Raw genomic sequence first — 25,354 nt, 5'->3', positions numbered from 1 at the left:
AGCAGTGACCTTTTGGTCCAATCAGTGTCTCAGCTTGGGACCATATGGACAAAAAGAGCAGAACGAGAGAGAAGAGGATCTGCTTCCTCACACTGCGAGCAACCAGCCTGTCTCTCTTTGAAGCCTCTGCCTCCAGTGAACATATTACAGCAGGGATAATGAAATATGCAGGTTCAACCTTTCCCTCTCCAGTCAGTGAAATAAGGCAGATGCTGAACAGCAGGTAAAGGTGAAGTTAAATAAAATGACCTTTTTTTCTGAAGACTTACTGAAGTTACTGAAGTGGTAAAACTGTCAAAATGTAGCAGATATTTAAAAATATAAAGCCATGATTCTTTTCAGCAAAATGCTAAATTTAAAAAATACATTGGTAATTTGCTAAAAAAAAAGTCTTAAAGAAATAGTATTTCTAGAAGAAGCATTTACTCACCGTCATGTCATTCTAAACCTTTATTTCTTTGGAACAAAAAATAACTTAAAGTTGTTTTTGTCTCCATTAAACATATCAAAACAGTTCAAACATAGGCACCGTGTAAGCTATGTGATTAGAAACAAGATAGAATCTAATTGATCATCATTTGTCAGCCTCCAATATCCTTTCTCTACCATTTCCTGTTCTAACTCTGCTGGTCTGTTCTATAAAGACAAAAGCCCATAAAACACATTTCTGTCATGACAACTCAGTTTAGCATGGTGATGGATGTGACAAAGTTTATATATTTGGTCTTGGCGGATTAGATCTTCTATTCTATATCTGCTGCTGCTGCAGAGCAAGTATGAGACTTGCTACTGCCAATTATATACATGACACGCTGCTGTGAGTAAGTAAGACATGCTGCTGCTGTACAATATAGCATACACAAATTACCCATAGCAGATCTATACAGGTGGAGCTGGGGAAGGTGGAGGGAAGTGCTGCAAACTGCTACAGCAAATGCTGACCAAGCATTTGAAAGTTGAGCAATGAGTTCAATAGCTACTGATATACCAGGAACCAGTGACCTATAAAGAATGATTTAATTACTAGCAGATTGAGTTAAGCCCAAAGTATACTTCACTTTTTACGTGTACACGAGGGTCAGCGTACAGTGCACATGATGCTAATTTCATCATTAGAAGAGTACACGCATACTGTACATGCACAGCTGGATTTTTGTAACCGTGCATACTTTGTAAGCAGAGGTCGGATATGGTCACATGCGTTGAACACCTGTGTACACGCACAAGACAAGTGAAGTGTACTTTGCAAGGCTGTGCGTTCGACTGTGCGTTCTTGTAAAAAAAGTAAAGTATACCCAGGGCTTTAAAGGGTTAGTTCACCCAAAAATGAAAATTCTGTCATTTATTACGTACCCTCATGCCGTTCCACACCCGTAAGACCTTCGTTAATCTTCAGAACACAAATTAAAATATTTTAGTTGAAATCCGATGGCTCAGTGAGGCTTCCATAGGGAGCAATGGACACTTCCTCTCTCAAGATCCATAAAGGTACTAAAAACATATTTAAATCATTTCATGTGAGTACAGTGGTTCAATATTAATATTATAAAGCGACGAGAATATTTTTGGAGCACCAAAAAAACAAAATAACAACTTATTTAGTGATGGCTGATTTCAAAACACTGCTTCATGAAGCATCGGAGCACAGATCAATCAGTGTGTCGAATCTGCTGTTTGGAGCGCCAAAGTCACGTGATTTCAGCCGTTGGCAGTTTGACACGCGATCTGAATCATGAGCCGATACACTGATTCATTATGCTCCGATGCTTCCTGAAGCATTGTTTTGAAATCGGCCATCGCTAAATAAGTCGTTATTTTGTTTTTTTGGCACTCCAAAAATATTCTTGTTGCTTTCTAATATTAATATTGAACCACTGTACTCACATGAACCGATTTAAATATATTTTTAGTACCTTTATGGATCTTGAGAGAGGAAGTGTCCATTGCTCCCTATGGAGGCCTCACTGAGATATTGGATTTCAACTAAATTATCTTAATTTGTGTTCTAAAGATTAACGAAGGTCTTACGGGTGTGGAACGGCATGAGGGTGAGTAATAAATGACAGAATTTTCATTTTTGGGTGAACTAACCCTTCAAGAACCTATCAGCCTGTGCCATCTAGAGTTTCATGACAGAGTTTTGTATTTTAAAAGGACCAAGAGCATCAATGGCATGTAAGGTTGAGTCATGTTAGGATAAAACATAAAGGAATACTCCACTTTTTTTGAAAATAGGCTCATTTTCCAACTCCCCTAGAGTTAAACAGTTGAGTTTTACCATTTTCGAATCCTGGCGGTACCACTTTTAGCATAGCTTAGCATAGTTCATTGAATCTGATTAGACCATTAGCATCTCACACAAAAATGACCAAAGAGTTTAGATCTTTTTCCTATTTAAAACTTGACTCTTCTGTAGTTACATCAAGTACTAAGACCAATGGAAAATTAGTTGCGATTTTCTAGGCCGATATGGCTAGGAACTACTCTCATTCCGGTGTAATAATCAAGGACCTTTGCTGCCGTACCATGGGTGCAGCAGGCGCAATGATATTACAGGCAGTGCGTAATATCATTGAGCCTGCTGCACCCTCTAGGGGAGTTGGAAAATGAGCTTATTTTCAAAAAAAAAAAAAAAAAAAAACAACGCCAAATTGAGGTGGTTTTCTATAAAGGCATTGTGACAACCATTCCTACAATGTTTTGTGTCAGTATGCAAAAGCACCATAAGCTACAACATCACTTCTGTTTGACATTTGCTAACAATTCCATTGGGATTTATGCTGAGAATGGTGTTGAACACCAAAAGTCATACTGCTCAGGTTGCTGAGGCTTTGTCTGAAATGATCTGATTAGGGCAAAAAATTGGGCAAACTGTTTAATTAAAGTGGTGAAAAATAGTTGTGCAAGAAACCACAGCAAGCCCACACTGTTGAGAAAACTTTTAGATTAAGATTAAAGGTGCTAAAGAGGATCTTTTCGTCAACTGAGAAACCAAAGACTGTTACTGAGTTTTTGAAATGAGCGCATGCGTAAGAACAACCCCCCTCCTTCGAAGGAACGCCTCCCAAAACTCGTAAACACTCGTATTGGAACACAAGTGTTTACCACCGGCATTCGCTGTGTCGTGTTAGTGGATTCATTATGTCGGACTCACCACAGGTGACTCATAATCTGCAGTTGTTACTCCTGTCTCCTGACAAAAACATTGCATGCGGCGCCTGTGGAGTGTGGAAAGTTACTGGAGCGTGCAGCCGCGCTCGTCTCTCACAAGGCACGTCATGGCAGTGATTGACAAGCCAGAGGGCCAATCGTTTACGCGATGATCGCGTAAACGATTGGCTGATGTTTTTAAGGCCCTACCTCGTGCACAGATGATGTATATTAATATTATTCCTTTCAGTGCACCTAATAAACAGTCTTTTATCAGTTAGTAAAGACAGTTTCAAGTAATATTGGAAAAATTTATAAAACAAAACATCCTCTTTAGCACCTTTAAGGCAACAAACTTCAGCAGATTGAGTTTTCTCAACTTGTTGTATTCAACCTATACAACAAAAAGTTGAGAAAACTCAAAAATCTGCCAGGTTTGTTGCCCTGAAATTTTAAGTTTTCTCAACTTTTTAATTTTTACAGTGCAGGGAATGAAATAAATCTATTTCTGTAATCTATCTATTTCATTCACAAGTTTAGAAAAACTATCGGTGGTGCTAGAGAATTATAGGGGTCACCATAGAGTCCATTGAAGAAAACAATAATAAGAAAACAGATACAATAGGTGCCACTGCCTATCTTTAGTGCTTAGCCCCTAAAAATCGTTCATGAGTTGAAATTACTGGATTGATAGCTATGTATTTTTTTTAAAAACTGTATTTTGAATGAATAATCAGACTTTACATTTACCAAAACACATAAAACAAAGTAAATAATTCAGCTCAAGGTCAAATGCAACATGCATACAAGCACCAAAATAAAATAAAAAAATCACATACATGCACACACATGCTGTACATATAGATACACATATCTCCATATCACTTAACATAAGTCATGCATTTACTTGCATACAATTTTACTTAGAAAACAGTCAGGCATTTCATTCATCAGTCCTCCTGTGTTTTTCTTTCCATTTTCAGCTACACGCTGTGCTTTATTTAGCATTTCTCACCATACTGCTCTGCCATGCATCACATGAGTAGAGCATCATGCCAGCTTTAACGAGTTCATTTGCTGGCACAGCAGCTGAGGGAATCGCAGGGACATCCGTGTGGGCTCAGACCCCCCGGCTCCGTGTGTGTGCATGTGTTATATAATAGCGTAGTGATGTAATGCGGTTCCCTGCACATCAGCTTTGAGGAGTATCGTGCCGAGTGCTGCATTGCCCTTGCTCTCCACCTGACTCCTGCAGAATTCTTCACTTTCACTCAGTGTGCGCCGCTACCATGGAGACCACAGTGAGAGAGAGGCTTTAGGTTCTCTCTATCAAAAGGTTGAGGATTATATCATTTAATCCTCTCTGCCTGAAATGATATTTCAAATCTAATGATTAACAGAAATGCAAGCTGGAATGTTTTGTTTGTTTTGTTGCTTCTGTTTGGGAATTCAGTGAACAATATTGTATAAGCAGTAAGCGCTGATCATGAGCTTTTGTGACCCTTTTTTTTTTTTTTTTTTTGCTGCTGTTCCTTTAAGATTCTAATCTAAATGCTCACTTTGCATGTGAAATGAAATACTGCTCTTTGCTGCAGAAACAAGCTGCTGGTTTGCTGTTGGTGCCAATGTAGATTTAAGAGTACCAAATTTCAGTAACAGACTCTTTGCAAAGATGCGTTACATTATGAGAGATATTGATATTGATATCAATAAATCAATCTGCTGAAATTATCAGACTTTCTAGTTTCTAATGTTGGAATTCTAATGTAAACATTGAATTGCCATTATTAACATATAAATGCATTCAAATGTTGGACAAATCATCTGTTGGACGTCACAAATGTTGTAGAAGTATAGAACAAGTGAATTCTGTTAAATATTTTTTTTTTTTTAAAAAGTCTCTTAAGCTCACCAAGGATGCTTTTATTTGATCAAAAATACAGTTAAAAATAGTAGTATTGTGATTAAAAAAATGTTTTCTATTTCAATATATTTTATAATCTAATTTATTCCTATGAAGAATTTTCAGCATAATTACTCCAGTCGTCAGTGTTGAATGATCCTTCAGAAATCATTCTAATATGCTGATTTTGATGCATTTCTGATTATTAAAAACAGTCATGCGGCTTGATTTTTGTGGAATCCATGATACTTTATTTTCATGATGCCTTGATTAACAGAAAGTTCAAAAGAACAGCATTTATTTAAAAATATAAATCTTTTGTAACAAAATAAAAGTCTTTAATGTGACTTTTGATCGATTGAATGTATCCTGGCTGAATAAAAGTGTTAAAAAATCTTACTGACGCCAACATTTTGAATGGTAATGTATATAAACAGAGCAAATGTGTTTCTTCATAATATGAAACATAGTTAGGCCTCATACTTATTTAATGAAATGGGGCAACATGAGCTAAGGTCAGAAAAGTCCATTAATGCCTGAGCAGCTTGTTGACTCAAAAATAGCAAATTCCAACAGATTCCAGGTTTTTAACTTGGTCAGCTTTATCATCAGAGCCTCAGGGATTCCCAAACCCAATTGCATAATCCCTCAGCACTGTTTACATAAGATCAGGTCTGGATCCTCAGAACTGTCATAGTTAATCTCTTCATGAACCTTCATTTCAAGCACTCTTTATGGCATGCGACAAAGTTCAACTCCTGCAACAATGCAAAAGACTCTGTGCACCTCTAACCACATCCAAAGGGTAAAACAAATGGACAGGGCTTCATTTACTAAAGTTATGTGACTATTGATTTAGCACACTTTGCCTAATGACTTTATTGATTCATGGATTGATTTAATAGCACTGCAATTTTGTGAAATTAGCTTTAGTGTGTTAAATGAGGATGGGGAATATGAGCATAAAATTAAACTGCATATCCTGATGCTCCTATGTCTTTCTCTGGCACTGTAAAGGGAAATCTCATTTGGCTATCGTGCAGAGGGTCAATAATGAAGGAGATGGAGATCCTTTCTACGAAGTCATGGGCATCATCACTCTGGAAGATGTCATTGAAGAAATCATCAAATCTGAGATTGTGGATGAAACGGACCTTTATAGTAGGTGTTTAATATTTCTGTTCTTTAAATTTTCTCTGGCACACTCATGCAAATCCTTAGCCACATCTTTCCATCATCATTAAATCCTTCAGATGAACATTTAAATATATCTAAAAGTTACAAAAAGCATTATAATGGTGCATTATATGAAGAATGTTTCCTCTAAACAGCCATTACAGAACGTTTGACTGAGTGAAACCCTGCCCTGATCTCTGCTGCTTTCTCATGCATAGTCAATAATACCGTGACCCTGTTGTAATAATTACCACATTAATTGGATTCTAGAACTCTGTGTTATTTGTCTGCTGCCAAAGCTTGTTCTCTGCAATCAGCAAATTGCTTTTACCTAAGCAGTGCTAACATATAGGGGGAGACTGGGGTTAGTTGTCACCAGTGTTGGGGAAAGTTACTTTTAAAAGTAATGCATTACAATATTACGTTACTCCCTAAAAAAGTAACTAATTGCGTTACTAAGTTACTTTTGATGGAAAGTAATGTGATACATTACTTCTCTGTTACTTTTTCTCAAATACATAAATAAAGTTATTATAACACAGTTCGTAAGTATGGGAAGAAGGAGGCGGGAACCGGCGAACGTTAAACATAACTTTAATACCAAAATAATCAAATACAATACGAAAATAATGCCGACAGACCCTCGCAGACGTCTGCCGGCCACACAAACATAATAAAACATAAAATAATATCCAGGCCTGGTCCTCTCTCATCCTTCACTGTCGTCGCTCCTCCTTTTATGCTTTCGGAGCTCCTCCGTGAGAGACTCAAGGCTGGTGCGCCTCGCAGGTGGAGCTCATTATCTCTCGCGTCACCGGCCTCGCGCCGTTCCCTCACGGCTCTCGCCCGCCCTGCTCGTCACAGTTTTGGCAAATGTGAAGTCCCTTTCGCACCAAAAAGGAAATGATTTCTTCAATGATCCAGCACAACTCATGGGGATAGGAGAGGTGTCAGGCAATAAAAGGTAAAACAAAGTAACTTAGTTACTTATTTGAAAAAGTAACTCAAATATTTTGAAAAGTAACTTAATAATCTGATAATGTAACTTGCGTTACTTGTAATCTTGATAACAAATAAAGCTTTTAAACATTTTCACTGTTACCATCCAGGAAATAAGTTATGGTTATCTCTATAAAAATAAATCGGTAAATAAATAACTAACTAAATAAAACCTTAACCCTAACAAAATTGTTGAACATGTTAATTCAAATCAAGTATATCTGAGTCTTTTTTGGTACAACATTTACTGTTATTTATATTTATTTATTTATTTATTTATTAAATTTACAACATATGGCTAATCATTTCACTTGACTCATTTTGTGCTGAAAAACAAAAATCAAGGCCCAATACGAAAATGGCCTGAAAATATGTTTCCATTATATTTAATTCAACTATATGGGGTTAAATATTGTATAAATTGCCTGGAGATCAATTTAACAGTTTTCTTTTTGAACTCTTTACTGTCTATACACCTTAAACTTATTGGTTTGAGGTAAAGCCTACATAATACATTGCTGTTGTGTCTTGGCAGCTGATAACCGTACGAAGAGGAGAGTGTCTCACCATGAGAGGAAACAGCAAGATTTCTCCATATTTAAACTGTCAGAGAGTGAAATGAAGGTCAAAGTTTCACCACAGCTTCTGCTCGCGACACATCGTTTTCTGGCCACAGGTAATCTCAATTCACAGTTGTGGGAACCTGTTAATGATTAATTCAGACAGTTTCTGATTAATAGAATTTGAAGTTTTATGAAATTGAAAGTTGTTTTAAGTTTAAAGCACAATAGAGGGCCAAAAGTATGTATCCACTATCATTTGACAATATCTACTCATTTGGCGCACAACTGAAAATCATCAATAAATGGTGAAGGATCATGCTGTGTTTCACTGTCAGTGATTCTCTCTGTTCCCTTCCTGTCGGTAGAAGTAGAGCCTTTTAAGCCAACGCATCTCTCAGAAAAGATCCTTCTGCGATTGATCAAGCACCCGAGCGTTGTGCAGGATCTCAAGTTTGATGAGAAAAACAAGCGATCACCAAAGCACTACCTCTTCCAGCGCAACAAGCCTGTGGATTATTTTATCCTCATATTGCAGGTAGAGCATTACAAAAACATTCCTAAATGTCTTTTATATATACACCGATCAGGCATAACATTATGACCACCTTCCCAATATTGTGTTGGTCCCCCTTTTGCTGCCAAAACAGCCCTGACCCGTCGAGGCATGGACTCCACTAGACCCCTGAAGGTGTGTTGAGGTATCTGGCACCGAGATGTTAGCAGCAGATCCTTTAAGTCCTGTAAGTTGCGAGGTGGGCCTCCATGGATCGGACTTGTTTGTTCAGCACATCCCACAGATGCTCGATTGGATTGAGATCTGAGGAATTTGGAGGCCAAGTCAACACCTCAAACTCATTGTTTGCTCCTCAAACCATTCCTGAACCATTTTTGTTTGTGGCAGGGCACATTATCCTGCTGAAAGAGGCCACAACCACCAGGGAATACCATTTCCATAAAAGGGTGTACATGATCTGCAACAATGCTTAGGCAGGTGGTACATGTCAAAGTAACATCCACATGGATAGCAAGACCCAAGGTTTCCCAGCAGAACACTGCCCAAAGCATCACACTGCCTCCGCCCGCTTGCCTTCTTCCCATAGTGCATCCTGGTGCCATATGTTCCCCAGGTAAGCGACGCACATGCACCCGGTCATCCACGTGATGTAAAAGAAAACGTGATTCATCAGACCAGGCCACCTTCTTCCACTGCTCCGTGGTCCAGTTCTGATGCTCACTGTTGGTGCTTTCGGTGGTGGACAGGGGTCAGCATGGGCACCCTGACTGGTCTGTGGCTATGCAGCCTCATACACAACAAACTGTGATGCACAGTGTATTCTGACACCTTTCTACCAGAACCAGCATTAACTTCTTGAGCAATTTGAGCTACAGTAGCTCGTCTGTTGGATCAGACAACACGAGACCTGTGGATTGGACCACTGTTCCTTCTTTGGACCACTTTTGATAGATACTGAACACTGCAGACCAGGAAAACCCCACAAGAGCTGCAGTTTTGGAGATGCTCTGACCAAGTCGTCTAGCCATCACAATCTGGCCCTTGTCAAACTCGCTCAAATCCTTATGCTTGCCCATTTTTCCTGCTTCTAACACATCAACTTTGGGGACAAAATGTTCACTTGCTGTCTAATATATTCCACCCACTAACAGGTGCCGTGATGAAGAGATAATCAGTGTTATTCACTTCACCTGTCAGTGGTCATAATGTTATGCCTGATCGATGTATTGAAAGACATATGCAAAATAAAAGCAGATTCATTATTGGACCCCACTATAGGTGGAGTAAAAATGCTACTTTGCTCAGCTTTCATTAATCCAAACTTGATTTCAGAAGGTTTTGGCAAATAAATGTTTGATTCATCTCTCTCTGGCTGCAGGGTCGAGTCGAGGTAGAGATCGGTAAAGAGGGACTAAAATTTGAAAATGGCCCGTTCACATACTACGGCTTGCCTGCTATCATGACCATCCTACCCACAGGTTTGTTTACTGATTTAAAGTGCCCCAATTATGCTGTTTTAAAGGTTCCTAATTTTGTTTTGGAGGTCTTCCACAAGAGCCTACATGCATCCGAGACCCTGTTTACACCTGGTATTAAGAAGCGTTTTGGTCGAACGGATCACAAGTGGATGACGCTAAATACAGGTGTAAATGGGATGTAAAAGGTTTTGAGCTTGTCCACTTTCGGCTACTTCCAGAGGTAATTGAAAACGCATTCGACTGGATTGCTTTCATAGTGTAGATGGTGTTACAGCTGGCTCTTAGGCTGCAACAAACAGGAGACCAGACGTGCCAATTCTTTGCAGAAACATTTATTTTAACACAAGAAAGACATAAATATAACATAAACAAAGAAACGTTTTAGGGCCAGGCAGGACACTCAGCATAACGCAGGCCATCAAGCGCAATGCTAGAACCAGACGATCATTCAAACAAAGCTCCTATACACGAACGGTCTCGGCGGCATTTAACTCTGCATCCAACAAGTGTCAGGTGTGTCAGCAACGCCCCCCCCTCAGACGGCACCTAAGAATCACACACAACCAAACAGACGCACAGCGTAGACTGGGATATCACAATGGTCATGTGGTCGAATGTGTTCAAACCACCACAAAAGACCGTCTACTCTCCGCCTACTGACTTAATGTGTAAACATTAAGGGAAGGGCGCTAGCCACAAGGGATTTAATCTTTGTCAGCTGAAGACCCAAGTTTGGTTTGAAGACAAAAAATGTACCAAGCACAATGTTCTCTCACCATTCCTGATTTCTAACACACACTCATTGCATTCGGCCGGTCGTGTGGCTATTAGAGCAAAGAACGAAAGCTGCTGCTCTCTATATGTTTTCCCATTATATCCATTCACATTCATAAGTAAATTGCGCAAGCTTATTTCGTCCATCAGATTAACCCTTAAATGCATGACTGTTTCGCAATCATTCTTACATATTCGGGTCTTTATCGACCCGGAACTATATCTAACACGGAAGGATCTCTACCTGTCGCGATAATATAAAACTCCTCTGATATTAGAGTAACAATTACAGAAGAATAAAATAAATTATATTTTGTTACCTTTTGGAGCTTGAAAGGGCTCCGTTTGAGCAGATGTTTTATGCCATCATCACTGTCCTCGTCAGAGCTCATTTCCCAGTAAATTCAGCAAATAATAGGCTAGTTTTATGTTTGAGGTCACGGATATGAGCCCATTCGCAATCTCAAACGTATTCTCAAAACTATATAATTTTCAACATCTTCAAAATCAATATTTTGATCGCTAACAGCTTCATCAGATTCATCCTGTAACAGTTACAGTCATATTTGATTGCCTTCAGTACTTGCTCTGCAGTAAATCACTGAGCCATTTCATGTTTCTCTTATTATTTCGTTTTCTGTCTAAATGAGTCATCACTTCAGCATTGTGTATCAGACATTGCCACCTTGTGGAATAAAGGTGAATTGCACTTATTCCGTCATCTAAGATTCAATTATTGTTGTGCAGAAAAAATATACGTACACTCATACACACCTCGGGTCGTTTGTGACCCTATACAATTTTTACAAAAAATGAATACAAAAATAGGCATTCTTTTATAATTTTATGATTTTTTTCTTGTTATATTCTTTATAATGAATTCATTGAGGAATACCAAGAAGGTTGATGTCTAACTTTAAAAAAATGAACAAGGAGGAGGGTAGTGAATGACGTCCCGGGTCACTAAAGACCCGAGGTATGCATTTAAGGGTTAAAAGATCTGAAAACGCCCATACATTCACCCGCCCATAGACCCTCCCCTCAAAGAAATCAGGATAGAAGTGGTTGAAAGTAGACAAAAGAGACACCAGGTGTAAACGGGTAATTGTCTGTCTTGTCCACTTGTGATCCAATTGACCAAAACGCATCTTAATACCAGATTCCCAAAGTCAAAAAAACACTTGAATTTTCTTATAATATACATTGCAGCATCACCTTTTTCATCACAGTTTCTGAAACGGTTTCATAAAGTATTGGTCTCTAATATTAACCTCTCCTTTCCAAAAGCCTACTGTGCTCTGATTGGTCAGATGGCCCAGTCTGTTGTGATTGGTCTACCGCTCTAGTGTGTGTCGGAAACAAAGCGGCCATTACCATATCTGAATTTCAGCTCCGGAGGCTTCCTCAGCACTTGATACACAGTGATACGAACAGTAACCATGCCTTTTTTGTTCATGGGCAGCCAATGAAGACCTTAGGCTGGCATTATGAAAATTTTTTACAACCCTATGTAGGTTTGAGCAGGAATTAATGCTGGAATTACTGATGACTCATTTCAGGCGGATCAGAATCGTTCTTTCTTTTAGGAGACTTTGATCCTTGAAACTTTGCAGCCCTTTTACAGTCACAAACAGCTATATTACACACTATATGAAAGGTAATATCTGAAAAAGCATAATAGGGGCACTTTAATATTGTTAGAATTCAACACTGGAGCTGAACAGAGCCTCATTAGATAAATCAACTTGAGTTTCCAGAATATCTCGAACAAGGTTTTCCTGCAGTAAGAACATTAATGAGCAATTAAAAACTCTGAGAGGCGTTGAGCGCGCAGAGCATACGTGACCCCTCTAGCAATGCTCTCCAGAGATAATTAAGGCAGAAAATCTAAACAGAGCGACTATGTAAATCTTTGGAGAGTAGACTTGGGTAATTACAGCAGGAGAGAAACTCTTGTCTGCCCACTCAGGCAAATTGGCACGTTATTATATAAGGATGAAAATCTCATAAGCTTAGCATCACGAAAATGCAAAAATAACTTCAAGGATGGAACCTTTAGCCCTCGTTGAAGAGATTAATTCAGAACAAATGTGCGTTAAATCTAAGTTATCTAAGCTAAGTGTCATTGTCAAAGTCTGTCTCTCTGGTGGTTTTTCTCTGCACCTCTCTCAGATTTTTTCAATTGTTTTATGCATAAACAAATTAAAAATTAGATATGTTTTGAATTTGAATTTGAATATATATGTTGGTTGAAAAGTGCATAAGACCACACTTAGGTATGTGTTTCCTTATTAAAAAACCTCTAAAATCTAATATTAACTTTAAAAAAATTACTTCTAAAATAATGTCTATAATAGTATCAATAAGTGAAAATATTACTTTTGAATGATTCCACCAGAGCTAAGTGTACAAAAAGATACAATACATATACACTATACTGTCTAAATTCTAGACTGTGATTATAGACTCTCAAGGGAAAGGAATGTCTAAATATCTGTGGCAATAATTTAAGCAATAATCAGCTGAATCTCTGTGATCCAGTCAACAGATCACCATCGCTGAGCAGCGGTCTCAATCATTCGGATACTACAATCCATGGAGGCAGCATGGGTCAACTGAGCATCAGCGGAGCACCGTATTTACCAGACTATTCAGTTCGTCAGCTCACAAACCTACAGATCATTAAGGTAAATTTGACTCTGCTGAGAGAAATGTACAGTTTTTCAGGCTGCTGGATGAGGGGGAAATACACAAAGAAAATTCTAGGTCATATTATGGTTCACATACCCCAATATCAAAAGACATTATTATTTTATGTTAAAGGGTTAGTTCACCCAAAAATGAAAATTCTGTCATTAATTACTCGCCTTCATGTCGTTGCACACCCGTAAGACCTTCATTCATCTTCAAAACACAAATTAAGATATTTTTCATAAAATCCGATGACTCAGTGTGGCAGCAAAACAATTAACACGTTCAAATGCCCACTAAAGACATATTTAAAACAGTTCATGTGGCTACAGTGGTTCAACCTTAATGTTATGAAGCGACAAGAATACTTTTTGTGCTCCAAAAAACAAAATAACGACTTTATTCAACAATATCTAGTGATGGGTGATTTCAAAACACTGCTTCATGAAGCTTCAAAGCTTTACGAATCTTTTGTTTCGAATCAGTGGTTCAGAGCGTGTATCAAACTGCCTGACTTTGGCAGTTTGAGATGCACAAAAAGTATTCTCGTCACTTCATAACATTAAGGTTGAACCACTGTAGTCACATGAACTGTTTTAAATATGTCTCTAATAGCTTTCTGGGCATCTGAAAGTGTTAATTGTCTTGCTGGCAATTTCAGGCCTCACTGAGCCATCAGATTTTATCAAAAATATCTTAATTTGTGTTCTGAAGATGAATGAAGGTCTTAACGGGTGTGGAAAGACAAGGGTGAGTAATTAGTGACATAATTTTCATTTTTGGGTGAACTAACCCTTTAAAGACTGAAGAATGAACCAAGGATTTTCATCAGGCTTTTATTTCCAGTGTTCTCCAAAAGTGCTAAAGCAAATACTTTTTAATATCAATAAATAATGCTCATGTAAATATTCATAATATATGTTAGAAATCCTGTAGTATTATGAGATATGTATTGTAAAATTGTCTCAGTATGTTATATCATTCTTTCCAGATCACTCGTAACCATTATCAGAATGCCCTGACAGCTACACGCATGGACAGCTCTCCGCAAACACCCGATGCAGAGAGTCAAGCTCCTGGGGAGAGAATGACAATCCCCGAGACGCGTTCTAACAGCATCGCCCTTCCGCTGACTGAACCGCGGCCCTGTCTGACCCGATTCCACCAGCACAGCCACCTCTACAGACAGCCAGACAGCACCACCACCCTTAATGAGAGAAACCGCATCGTCCGTGAGTGCATTCGCTTTTCTTGTCTTCTTCCTCGGGTCCGTTTGGTTGTTTGTCAGGCAGCAAATAAATGTTAAAACAATTGACACTGAAATATATTTTTACTCTGGAGCTAGATAAGTCAGCAAAAGCTTTATATGACAAAAGATTTGAGCTCATCTTTAAAGGCCCTGATCTTTTCTGAAGTTGGCAGCGATTGCATAACTATGGTGTCAGGCAGCATAACCACTGTTTGAGGTACTCTAAGAAAGTTGTTTTATACAGTTAACCAAATTTAACCATAACTATCAATGTCAGTCATCTTAAAGTGCCCCTATTGTGCCATTTTAAAGGTTCCTAATTTTGTTTTGGAGGTCATCTGCAATGTTTACATGCATCCAAGGTAAAAAAAAAACACTTAAATTCACCTCATTCCTCAGCGAAGATTCAGTCTCTCTAAACTCCTCCTTCTCTAAACTATATATTTAATGTACATAATTTACTATGGGTATTTCATATATGCTATAAACCTGTATAAATAAGCATACAAATGTTTGCATATGCATATGTTTAACTTTCATATACAAATTAGACAAATTGTTCACATATTGTATGCTCTTAACATATACAGATGTGGACAAAATTGTTGGTACCCTTGATAAATATGATCCAAGATGACTGTAAAAATAAATCTGCATTGTTTATCCTTTTGATCTTTAATTCATAAAATTAGCAAAAATCTAACCTTTCATTGAAGGAAAAGAATTGAAAGTAGTTGTTCGGGAGGGTTTCAAGAAAAATCCTCTTCTCTCATTCAAAAACAATCTCCAGCATATTCAATTGTCAGACAAGACTGGAACTTCAAACAGGACCGGCTTCTATGGTCAGATGAAACTAAAACAAGAGCTTTTTGGCAGCAAACCCACCAGATGGGTTTGGTGCACACAGGGATAAAAAGTACCCCTTGCCCACGGTTAAATATACTGCTGGATATTTAATGTTGTGGGCCTATTTTTCTGCTGGAGGTCCTGGACATCTTGTTCAGATACATGGCATCATGGATTCTATAAAATACCAACAGATAAAAAATCAAAACCTGACCGCTTCTGCTAGAAATCCAATAATGGGCCATGGTTGGATCTTCCATCAAGACAATGATCCAAAACAAACATCAAAACCAACACAAAAATGTGTCACTGAGCACAAAATGAAGCTTCTGCCATGGCCATCCCAGTCCCCTGACCTGAACCCTAAAGAAAATGAGTGGAGTGAACTGAAGAGAAGAAGCACCATCATGGAGCTGGGAATCTGAAAGATCTGGAGAGATTCTGCATGAAGGAATGGTCTCCGATCTCTTGTCAGGTGTTCTCCAAACTCATCAGGCATTATAGAAGAAGACTCAGAGCTGTTATCTTGGCAAAAGGAGGTTGCAAAAAGTATTCAACAAAAAGGTGCCATTAATTGTGGCTAATGTGTTTTGGAGAAAAACATTTATTTCATAATGTGATTCCCCCCCACTTTCAATTCTTTTCCTTCAGTGAAAGGTTCGATATTTGCTCATTTTATGAATTAAAGATCAAAAGGATAAACAATGCAGATTTATTTTTACAGTCATCTTTGATGATAATTATCAAGGGTACCAACAATTTTGTCCACATCTGTAGTACCATATAAAAAAAGTCATCATATAAATATTTTTAATATATGTATATATAATAATTCTACTATGGGTATTTCATACATGGTATAAACTTATATCTTAATAATCTTAATAAACTTATATCTTAAAATCCTGAGGCTGTATATATGTGATAATAATATAATGCCTTATAATATACATATATGATAACACTACTTGGGATACAGGAACAAATACACATTACATTTCCTTATGGGCAGAATCAATTCTTTTGTTGTGCACTTTGATCTATAAAACTTTGCAGACCTTTTACATTCACAAATAGCTGTATTACACACTACATGAAAAGTAATATTTTAAATAAAGATTAACAGGGGCTCTTTAATCTCTGTGGAAACTGAGGATGCAGATAATGCATGTTGATGATAAATGTGATGGAATTAAGACATTTCTTACAGCTTCCAAGTGCAAGACAAGACAAGACAGATGGCTGAACTCTAATCCTCTTAGCAGTAAAACTAATCAGACTTTGTGTGAAAAGGTTTAAATCTGATTCTTAAGCTAGAAATCATTTATAATGTCAAAACAGAGACACAGCAAAGTTCAGTTTCCACTAATAAATTAAGTCTGTCCTAAAGTGTACACAGGATCAAATGCAGGTTAATCAAATTACACTATTAAACAAGATCAAATCAATGTTTGAGTTTATATCAAATGCTACTGTAAATATTTAATGTACTGTGCATGCAGTACTGATAGCAAACTCATAGTATGAGTAGTTCCACAATCACAGTTGAAATTCATTGCAGGGTTTTACTTAAAATCCTAATGAAATCAAAATTGTTTGGCTTTTCATCCAAGTTTGCAAGCTTGAGGTTGTCTGAGGTCAAGTGAATTCATAAAAACTGCCAAAAAAACTAGACAAAATTTATGGATATAGATAAATTTACAGTCTTTCTGTGGATCCAAAATGGACCGTAAATATTGATCATCACCCAGGTAGTGATGAGAAATCCTCCACAGTTGATTTCGAAGTGTCTTCATTGCTTTCATCCTCAGTACAAACTGCTAATGTGGTTAATCCCTGTGGTTGTGATAAAAACAAAAGGCTAATGGCTCTTTTAAAAAGGGACAAGGCCTTCAATAAATCCCACCCCAACTTCCTGTTTCAATAGGAAATGTGACATCTCAGAATTGCATACAAGCTTGACATGGCAGAAAAGTAAGATGCTATTCCAGTGTCAACACAGGACAGAAAATTGTGTTTGCCAAACCATTTAATTTTCATGTCAAAAGAATTGGATTTAGTTCCTAGAACTGACATCAAAGCTTTAAATGGCTTTGACTGTTCTAGTTTTTACTCAGACACTCCTACATAGTGCTACAAACTCATGACTTGTTTATTTCCTGTGTAATCAACTGACTGTGGCTCTCTGGCTCCCCCTGTAGGAAGTAAGTCAGATGGACAGAAGAGCCCCAGTGACTCTGTGTTCCTCCGTATGGATGACATCCCATATAAAAGAGACAATCGTGTGGAGAGAAAAGAAGAAACTGGTGGGTGAATTGAAGCATGAGTTCTGAAGCAAAACCATGACCGTATACAGTGATTACCTCATTAAGTCCAAAAATGAATATAAAAGCTGCTAAAAATAAAATCAAAGTTATATTTGGAACAAACTGGGCATTAGGTGAACATAAATCATTGTCATTATTTTATAAATAATTTTGAAATACTAAATGAACAGTTCACCCCAAATTTATTTATTATATTTATTTAAATATGGTTATTTATTTTTTTCCAAACCTTCCAAAATTAGATTTTATGAAGAATATTCAGGTTTTTTTTTTTTTGGTTTTTTTTACTGAAACTACTGTTTCACAAACAATGCTATCATATGACTTTGGACGAATTTAGACTACAGTTTTTATTAATGTACAGTTGAATGGACTACTTTTATAATTTATGCAGTAAAAGATTTTTCAATAGTCAAATAGTCAAAGTACAAGCGAAAAAGTATGTGAACCACTTGCAGAATCTGTGAAAATGTGCAAAATTTTAACAAAATAAGAGAGATCATACAAAATGCATGTTATTTTTTATTTAGTACTGTCCTGAGTAAGATATTTTACATAAAAGATGTTTACATATAATCCATAAGACAAAAAAATAGCTGTATTTATTAAAGTGACCCAGTTCAAAAGTATGTGAACCATTACTGTGTGTGGTTACCTGGATGATCTATGACTGTGATGGTTGTTCATGAGTCCCTTATTTATTCTGAGCGGTTAAACTGAGCTCTGTTCTTCAGAAAAAAATCTCCAGGTCCCAAAAATGCTTCAGTTTTTCCAGCATCTTTTGCATATTTGAACCCTTTCCAGCAAAGACTGAATTATTTTGAGATCCGTCTTTTCACACTGAGGACAACTGAGGGACTCAAACACAACTATTAAAAAAGGTTCAAACATTCACTGATGCTCCAGAAGGAAACACGATGCATTAAGAGTCGGGGGGTGAAAACTTTTGAACAGGATGAAGAGGTCCAAATTTTTCTTATTTCGCTTGAATGTCATTTTATTTTCATTTAGTACTGCCCTTCGGAAGTAACAGAAGATACTTGCATGTTTCCCAGAAGACAAATTAAATACAATTTACCTTGATCTTCAAATTCCAAATGTTTTCACACCCCATCTATTAATGCATCATGTTTTTTTCTGGAGCATCAGTGAATGTTTGAACCTTTCTTAATAGTTGTGTTTGAGTCCCTTAGTTGTCTTCAGTGTGAAAAGATGAATCTCAAAATCATTCAGTCACTGCTGGAAAGGGTTCAAATATGCTAAAAATGCTTGAAAACTGAACAGAGCTCAGTTTAACTGCTCAGAATAAACAAGTGACTCATGAACAACCATCACAAAAAAAATAAATAAAAAAAATAGTCATAGATCATCCAGGTAACCACACACAGTATTAAGAACCAATGGTTCACATACTTATGAATGGGGTTATTTTAATAAATTCAGCTATTTTATTTTTTTTTTTGTCTTATGGATAATATGTAAACATCTTTTATGTAAAATATCTTACACAGGACAGTACTAAATAAAAAATAACATGCATTTTGTATTATCTCCCTTATTTTGTTAAAATTATTAGCATGTTCACAGATTCTGCAAGTAGTTCACATACTTTTTCTTGCAACTATATGTGTGTGCTTGTGTTTAACAGAAAAAAAATAACAGCATACAGGTTAGAAAATGACTTTAGAGGGTATGTAAATAATGACAGAATATTCATTTTTGGGTGACATCCTTTTAAGAAGGGTGGTGGTCTGCTCTCTGAGTAAATGCACCCAAACTTTCAAACACTGGAGTAGCTGTTTGACAGCAAGAGGGATGTTTGACAGACTGCAGGGAGAGGAAATGCATAAGCTCTAGTCTATGTTTATATGACCTGCAAAGGAATGTTGACATCAGGCTAGAACTGTCCATTTCAGCTCTGCTTGTTATGACTGGAGGTTAGGAGGAATTACTGAATCAAGAATCAATTAATCAGTTTGAATGCGAAGAGAAGAGAAGAGAAGAGAAGAGAAGAGAAGAGAAGAGAAGAGAAGAGAAGAGAAGAGAAGAGACTAACCAATCACTTGCTAGTTCAGTATGTCATGTGATCATAGCCCGTTGTCATAGTGTGTCCGATCTATTTCAGATGCTACGGCCGTACCTGTGGAGACAGACCTGTCGACATCCCAGCTCATCAGCTCTTACTCTCTGGGCGGCTCGGATGAGAACCTGGGGAAAAAACTGCTCCGGAAACTGAGTGTGTATCAGCTGCCAAACACCTGACTGTATCAAGCACACAGCTGTCTCTATACTGCTGCAAATGTTTCTAAATTTGGGAATCTGCCCTGTAATGACACGACACCCGAGTTTACAGCTACACACACACACACACACACCTGCTTTTACTCTGCATTTTCAAACTCCATCTGTTTCCTAGCAACCAGCCAGGCAAACTGCAGCCCACACATCTGCTTAATAAAAGAGACAAGTCATTCAGAACAATGTGGTTTACGCAAGTAGGGCATATATCTGGGCCAGAAACCTTTGCTATTAAAAAAAATTGTGTGGGAGGCTGGTGCTCCGGCAATACTTGTTGACTAGCCGACAAGACATTCATCATCAATTTCAGTAATGTTTCCGACTTAAATTTATATATTTGGCAGACACTTTTATCCAAATTAACTTACATTTTATTTGAAGTATATACCTCCCTGGGAATCAAACATATAACCTTGGTTTTGCTAGTGCCATGCTCTACTTTTTTTATATATTGAAGAAAAAAAAAAATGTAAAAGTCAGAATTATTGTAAATCTGCATTATTTATCCCTTTCATCTTTAATTCAAAAATTCACAAAAATCTAACCTTTCATTGAAGTAAAACAATAGAAATAGGGGAGAAATCTTATGAAATAAATGTTTTTTTTTTTTCAATACACATTGGCCACAATTATTGGCTCCTTTTAATTGAATACAATTTGCAACATTCATTTATTTGACAATTTAACAGCTCTTCTATAATGCCTGATGAGCTTGAAGAACATCTGGCAGAGACCATTCCTTCATACAGAATCTCTCCAGATTCCCAGCTCCATGTTGGTGCTTCTTCTCTTCACCCCACTCATTTTCTATAGGATTTAGGTCAGGGAACTGGGATGGCCGTGGCAGAAGTTTCATTTTGTGCTCGCATTTTTGTGCTGATTTTGATGTTTGTTTTGGATCATTGTCCTGATGGAAGATCCAACCACGGCCCATTATAAGATTTCCAGCAGAGGCAGTCAGGTTTCAATTATTTTTCTGTTGGTATTTGATAGAATCCATGATGCCATGTATCTGAACAAGATGTCCTGGACCTCGGGCAGAAAAACAGGGCCACAACATTAAAGATCCAGCATATGTAATTGTACACATGGGATACCTTTTTAATCCTTATGTGCACCAAACCCATCCCATGTGTTTGTTGCCAAAAAGCTCTTTTGTTAGTTTCATCTGACCATAGAAGCCAGTCCCATTTGAAGCTCCATTCGTGTCTGACAACTGAATATGCTGGAGATTGTTTTTGGATGAGCGAGGATTTTTCTTGAAACCCTTACAAACAACATGTAGGTGCTGTTTGATATATACTCCAATCAGGCATAACATTATGAGCACTAACAGGTGAAGTGAATAACACTGATTATCTCTTCATCACGGCACCTGTTAGTGGGTGGAATATATTAGACAGCAAGTGAACATTTTGTCCTCAAAGTTGATGTGTTAGAAGCAGGAAAAATGGGCAAACGTAAGGATTTGAGAGAGTTTGACAAAGGCCAAATTGTGATGGCTAGATGACTGGGTCAGAGCATCTCCAAAACTGCAGCTCTTGCAGGGTTTTCCCGGTCTGCAGTGTTCAGAATCTATCAAAAGTGGTCCAAGGAGGGAACAGTGGTGAACCGGTGACAGGGTCATGGGCGGCCAAGGCTCATTGATGCATGTGGGGAGCGAAGGATTTTCTTTGCTTTAGCTGTTTTCTTACAGGCAGTTTCTATTTTGTGAAGCTCAACAATCTTTTGCTGCACATCAGAACTTTATTCTTTGGTTTTACTCATTGTGATGAATGATTAAGGGAATTTGGCCTATGTGTTTCCCCATGTTTATACCGACTCCTGTGGAACAGGAAGTATATGGCTGGATGATTTCATGTTCATAGTCACCAGGGTCTGCTACAAATTGCAAATATAAATAGGAATATACAGTACTTCAGAGATATTTTACTCATAAGAATTTGTAGGGGTGCTAATAATTGTGGCCGACGTGTATTGGAGAAAAACATTTTATTTCAAAATGTTAGTAAGTATAATTCTATACTTTGTTACATTCGAATTCAAATTGCAATTCTCAGTTCAAATTTAATTCAAATTGAAGGCATTCCTAATTCAATTTTCAGGATCATGTCCTATTTGGTAAATCACGGTCAGGATCAGTCAGTTGTATACGACACAATTATCCATCTACTGACAGCTTTTCATTTAAGATATTCATGTCGGTTCAAAACTAGACATTTTACATTTTCACTTTCTGCTCTCCAGGCAACAAAAAAAGAAAGAAGTCCCGTGATGGCGATAAACCTCTGGAAGATAATCCTGAACATTCACAGGTGAAGACCTAGCATTCGTTTTATGGGTTTGCTTCTCTCTCACTTTCTCCTGCTTCTCCGACAAATGTGAAATCTTCTCCAGCCTTCCTCTGGATCTTGAGTGAGAGAGAGAAAGCACAACCCTGTGTACACAGACCACCACAACAGGATGTAGCATCATAAAACCTTGCCTTCAGCATTGAAACTGGATGACGCTCAATGCCTGTTATGACAAACCTGAAATTTCCAACATGCAGCAAGACACATGCTTTTTTTTTAATTGACGAGATGCTACATAACCGTTATATACTACAGTTTTGATGGCGGTTTATCATGATGTCATCTCCAGTCACTGTGGTAATGACAGTTTGACCTCTGACCTGGGCAAAGCCAGCAAGCACAAGCCTGGAGACCTGAAGCCAACCATCTGACCAATGAGACGGCAGACCTTTAGTACATCACAAGACGTGGTCATCTTTCAGTACAATTATCTTGAAACAAAGTGTTTATTGTGTGATTTTATATCATATTAAGTCAGAAGTATTTATCAGGCTGTGCCTGGAAATCAATTAAGATGAATTTATTAATATCAAAGCACTTTGAGACAGATCAGACCCATTTATTTCATATTCTGTTGAATAGCTGAATGGTTGACAGAGGAAAAAATACCTATATTAGGTAAGTGCTGTCAGAATTTTTGTTTATGTTTTATGTTTTCAAAAGAATGAATATTTAATGTTGTGATTTCTTATCATTTTGCTTTTATTTCTGCACTTCCGTTCGGCTGAGAGCACAGGGTACAAAGTGATATGGCTTTTATTATTATTATTTACCTATTTTAGGCTATATTTGAATATTTTTTTTTTTTTTTTTTTTTTTTTTTTGAAATAGTCCGAGATACCAGTGCTAATGGTCCAAGCACATGTGTTTGACAATAGATTTATTTGTCTAAAATTAGCATTTATTATATTGGCATGCTTTTCTCAAACAGCAGTATTATTATTAGATCAGCATTGTGTTTATGAAATATAGATAGTTAGGATATGCGCAAGCCATAACTTGAACAAACTTGAAGCATTGATATCAAAATGTCACCTTAGAGAGATATATATATATATATAAAATCATAAGCAATATCCAAAACATGCAAGAAGCCTATTATTTTGCTTTTGAGCCCTTTTAAATCTGAAAACGATAGAATGCTTAGAACATCTCACCCACGTTTCATTTCATGAGCATGCTTCTGTGTGAATTTCATCTCTAAACTTCATATTTCCGGTACATTTCAAGAGCTTTTTAAAATGGTATTCATATTTATACTACTGTTCAAAAATTTGGGGTCAGTAAGATTTTGTGTTTTGAAAGAAATTACATTTACATGAATACTTTTATTCAGTAAGGATAAATTACAGCATTTCTATTTCAAATAAATGCTGTTCAAAATTAACTTTCAAAGAATCCTAAAAAATAATTTTTGGGTATAATATGTTACAATTTACTTTATTTTGCTATCCTCACTTACATAAATGAACTATAGTGTCCTGCAGCCACTAAAAAATTATATCTAGTGTCTGAATAATTTATTTATATATATATATATATATATATATATATATATATATATATATATATATATATATATATATATATATATATATATGTATATATATACATACACACACACACATACATACAGTCAAACCAAAAATTATTCACAATACAGCACAACCTCTCGTACCTTATTGTTAGGCAACCTCTTCAGCCGTGACTTGTTCACGATACAGCACTAGCCTCGAGTACCTTATTGCTTTTATAAAATGGTTACCACACAATACAAATATTAAAGCCAAAAAATATGTATCAGTGCAACTTTCATGAAGTTGCCTTCCTTCCGCCGGAAAAAATAGTCCATGACCGTGAACAGCAACAGAAGTTACATTATTACGCCATTAGATGGCAGCAAAGACTGTCTTTATGAGTGAGTCAGTCAGTAGCGAAGACTTTTACAATGGAAAGACTGAATCAAGACGCAACTGACAAATGCTTTGACTAGTGCTGTCAGTCATGGGAAAACCCCTTAAATGTTAAAAGGACAAGATATTGCAGCGGACATATAAACATTTTTTTTATTATGAACATAGGACTGACCTGAAGGAAAATGCTAAATATGAATGCAGGTATTAAACTCGTTCAATCGATCTCTTTCTCACAGTACTCTGATGCTGAAAAATCAGCTTTGCCATAGCAGGAATGAATTACATTTTAAAATATATTAACATAGAAAATAGTTCTTTTAAATTGTAAAAATATTTCACATTACAGTTTTTGATTGTATTTTGATCAAATAAATGATGCATAACAGACTTCTTTGAAAAACATAACAAAACAAAAAAATCCTGACCTCAAACAGTAGTTTACAATCACCCAAATATCAGAAGAATATCTGAGCACCCATTACCGGTTCACTGCCATGACTTTCCCAGCATGCCATGATCATGACAAACTTACCATCAGCTCATCCCTGCCAACAACAGGTCACATGATTACATTATGCCATAGGATTATAGGGGCTTGGATGTGATTTGCATGAAAGGCTGTTTTTTACTGAGTATGTCGAGTTAATACCTTTCTCCTGCATGCATGCAGCAGACACTGGTGATATAGACTGTTTTTGCCTCTTTGCTAACAGTGACCTATATGGCACCACCAGGGAGTCGGCCACAGAAAGCACAAAGTCTCAGGCTGGAAAACACTGGATGTCTGATTCTTTCCCCATGATATTTATTCCTAGTAACATTTAATAGCAATAACCAGGCTAGCCCGTTTTATAAAGTTGCTTTGCATCTTGTTGATCTGAAGTGAACTGAATGTGCCTGCTTGCTTTCAGGCCACATGGACACTTTGTGTTGTGCAATACTGTGAGCTAAACCCACTGTATGGAGAGAACAGGCTGACGGAGAGAAAGAAAGAGGAACAGCCCTTTTTACGTCACAGTGCTGCATTGCAGGGTGGACAGAGTGACACATGCTGACGTCTGAATCAGCTCCTCCAAACAAACACATCTACTGACTGACAAGACATGCACAAAATCC

At 37.2% G+C, this 25,354-nt stretch overlaps 1 protein-coding gene across 1 annotated transcript in view; it reads left to right on the top strand.

Annotated features, from left to right (window-relative positions):
* The window catches only part of LOC125277224 (metal transporter CNNM1), a 30,481-nt gene extending 6,815 nt beyond the window's left edge, over positions 1-23,666 (top strand). Inside the window, exons 2-10 of the mRNA XM_048205574.1 lie at positions 6,071-6,214; positions 7,764-7,904; positions 8,157-8,326; positions 9,684-9,783; positions 13,099-13,244; positions 14,240-14,480; positions 17,545-17,649; positions 19,796-19,906; positions 22,216-23,666. Coding sequence (XP_048061531.1) covers positions 6,071-6,214; positions 7,764-7,904; positions 8,157-8,326; positions 9,684-9,783; positions 13,099-13,244; positions 14,240-14,480; positions 17,545-17,649; positions 19,796-19,906; positions 22,216-22,295 — 1,238 coding nt within the window. The 3' untranslated portion in view covers positions 22,296-23,666. The remainder of the gene's footprint in view (positions 1-6,070; positions 6,215-7,763; positions 7,905-8,156; positions 8,327-9,683; positions 9,784-13,098; positions 13,245-14,239; positions 14,481-17,544; positions 17,650-19,795; positions 19,907-22,215) is intronic.
* Positions 23,667-25,354: the final 1,688 nt, after the last annotated feature.

The sequence above is a fragment of the Megalobrama amblycephala genome, linkage group LG10, assembly GCF_018812025.1.
Source record: "Megalobrama amblycephala isolate DHTTF-2021 linkage group LG10, ASM1881202v1, whole genome shotgun sequence".
Taxonomy (NCBI): domain Eukaryota; kingdom Metazoa; phylum Chordata; class Actinopteri; order Cypriniformes; family Xenocyprididae; genus Megalobrama; species Megalobrama amblycephala.
This window is presented reverse-complemented; position numbering and strand designations above follow the sequence as displayed.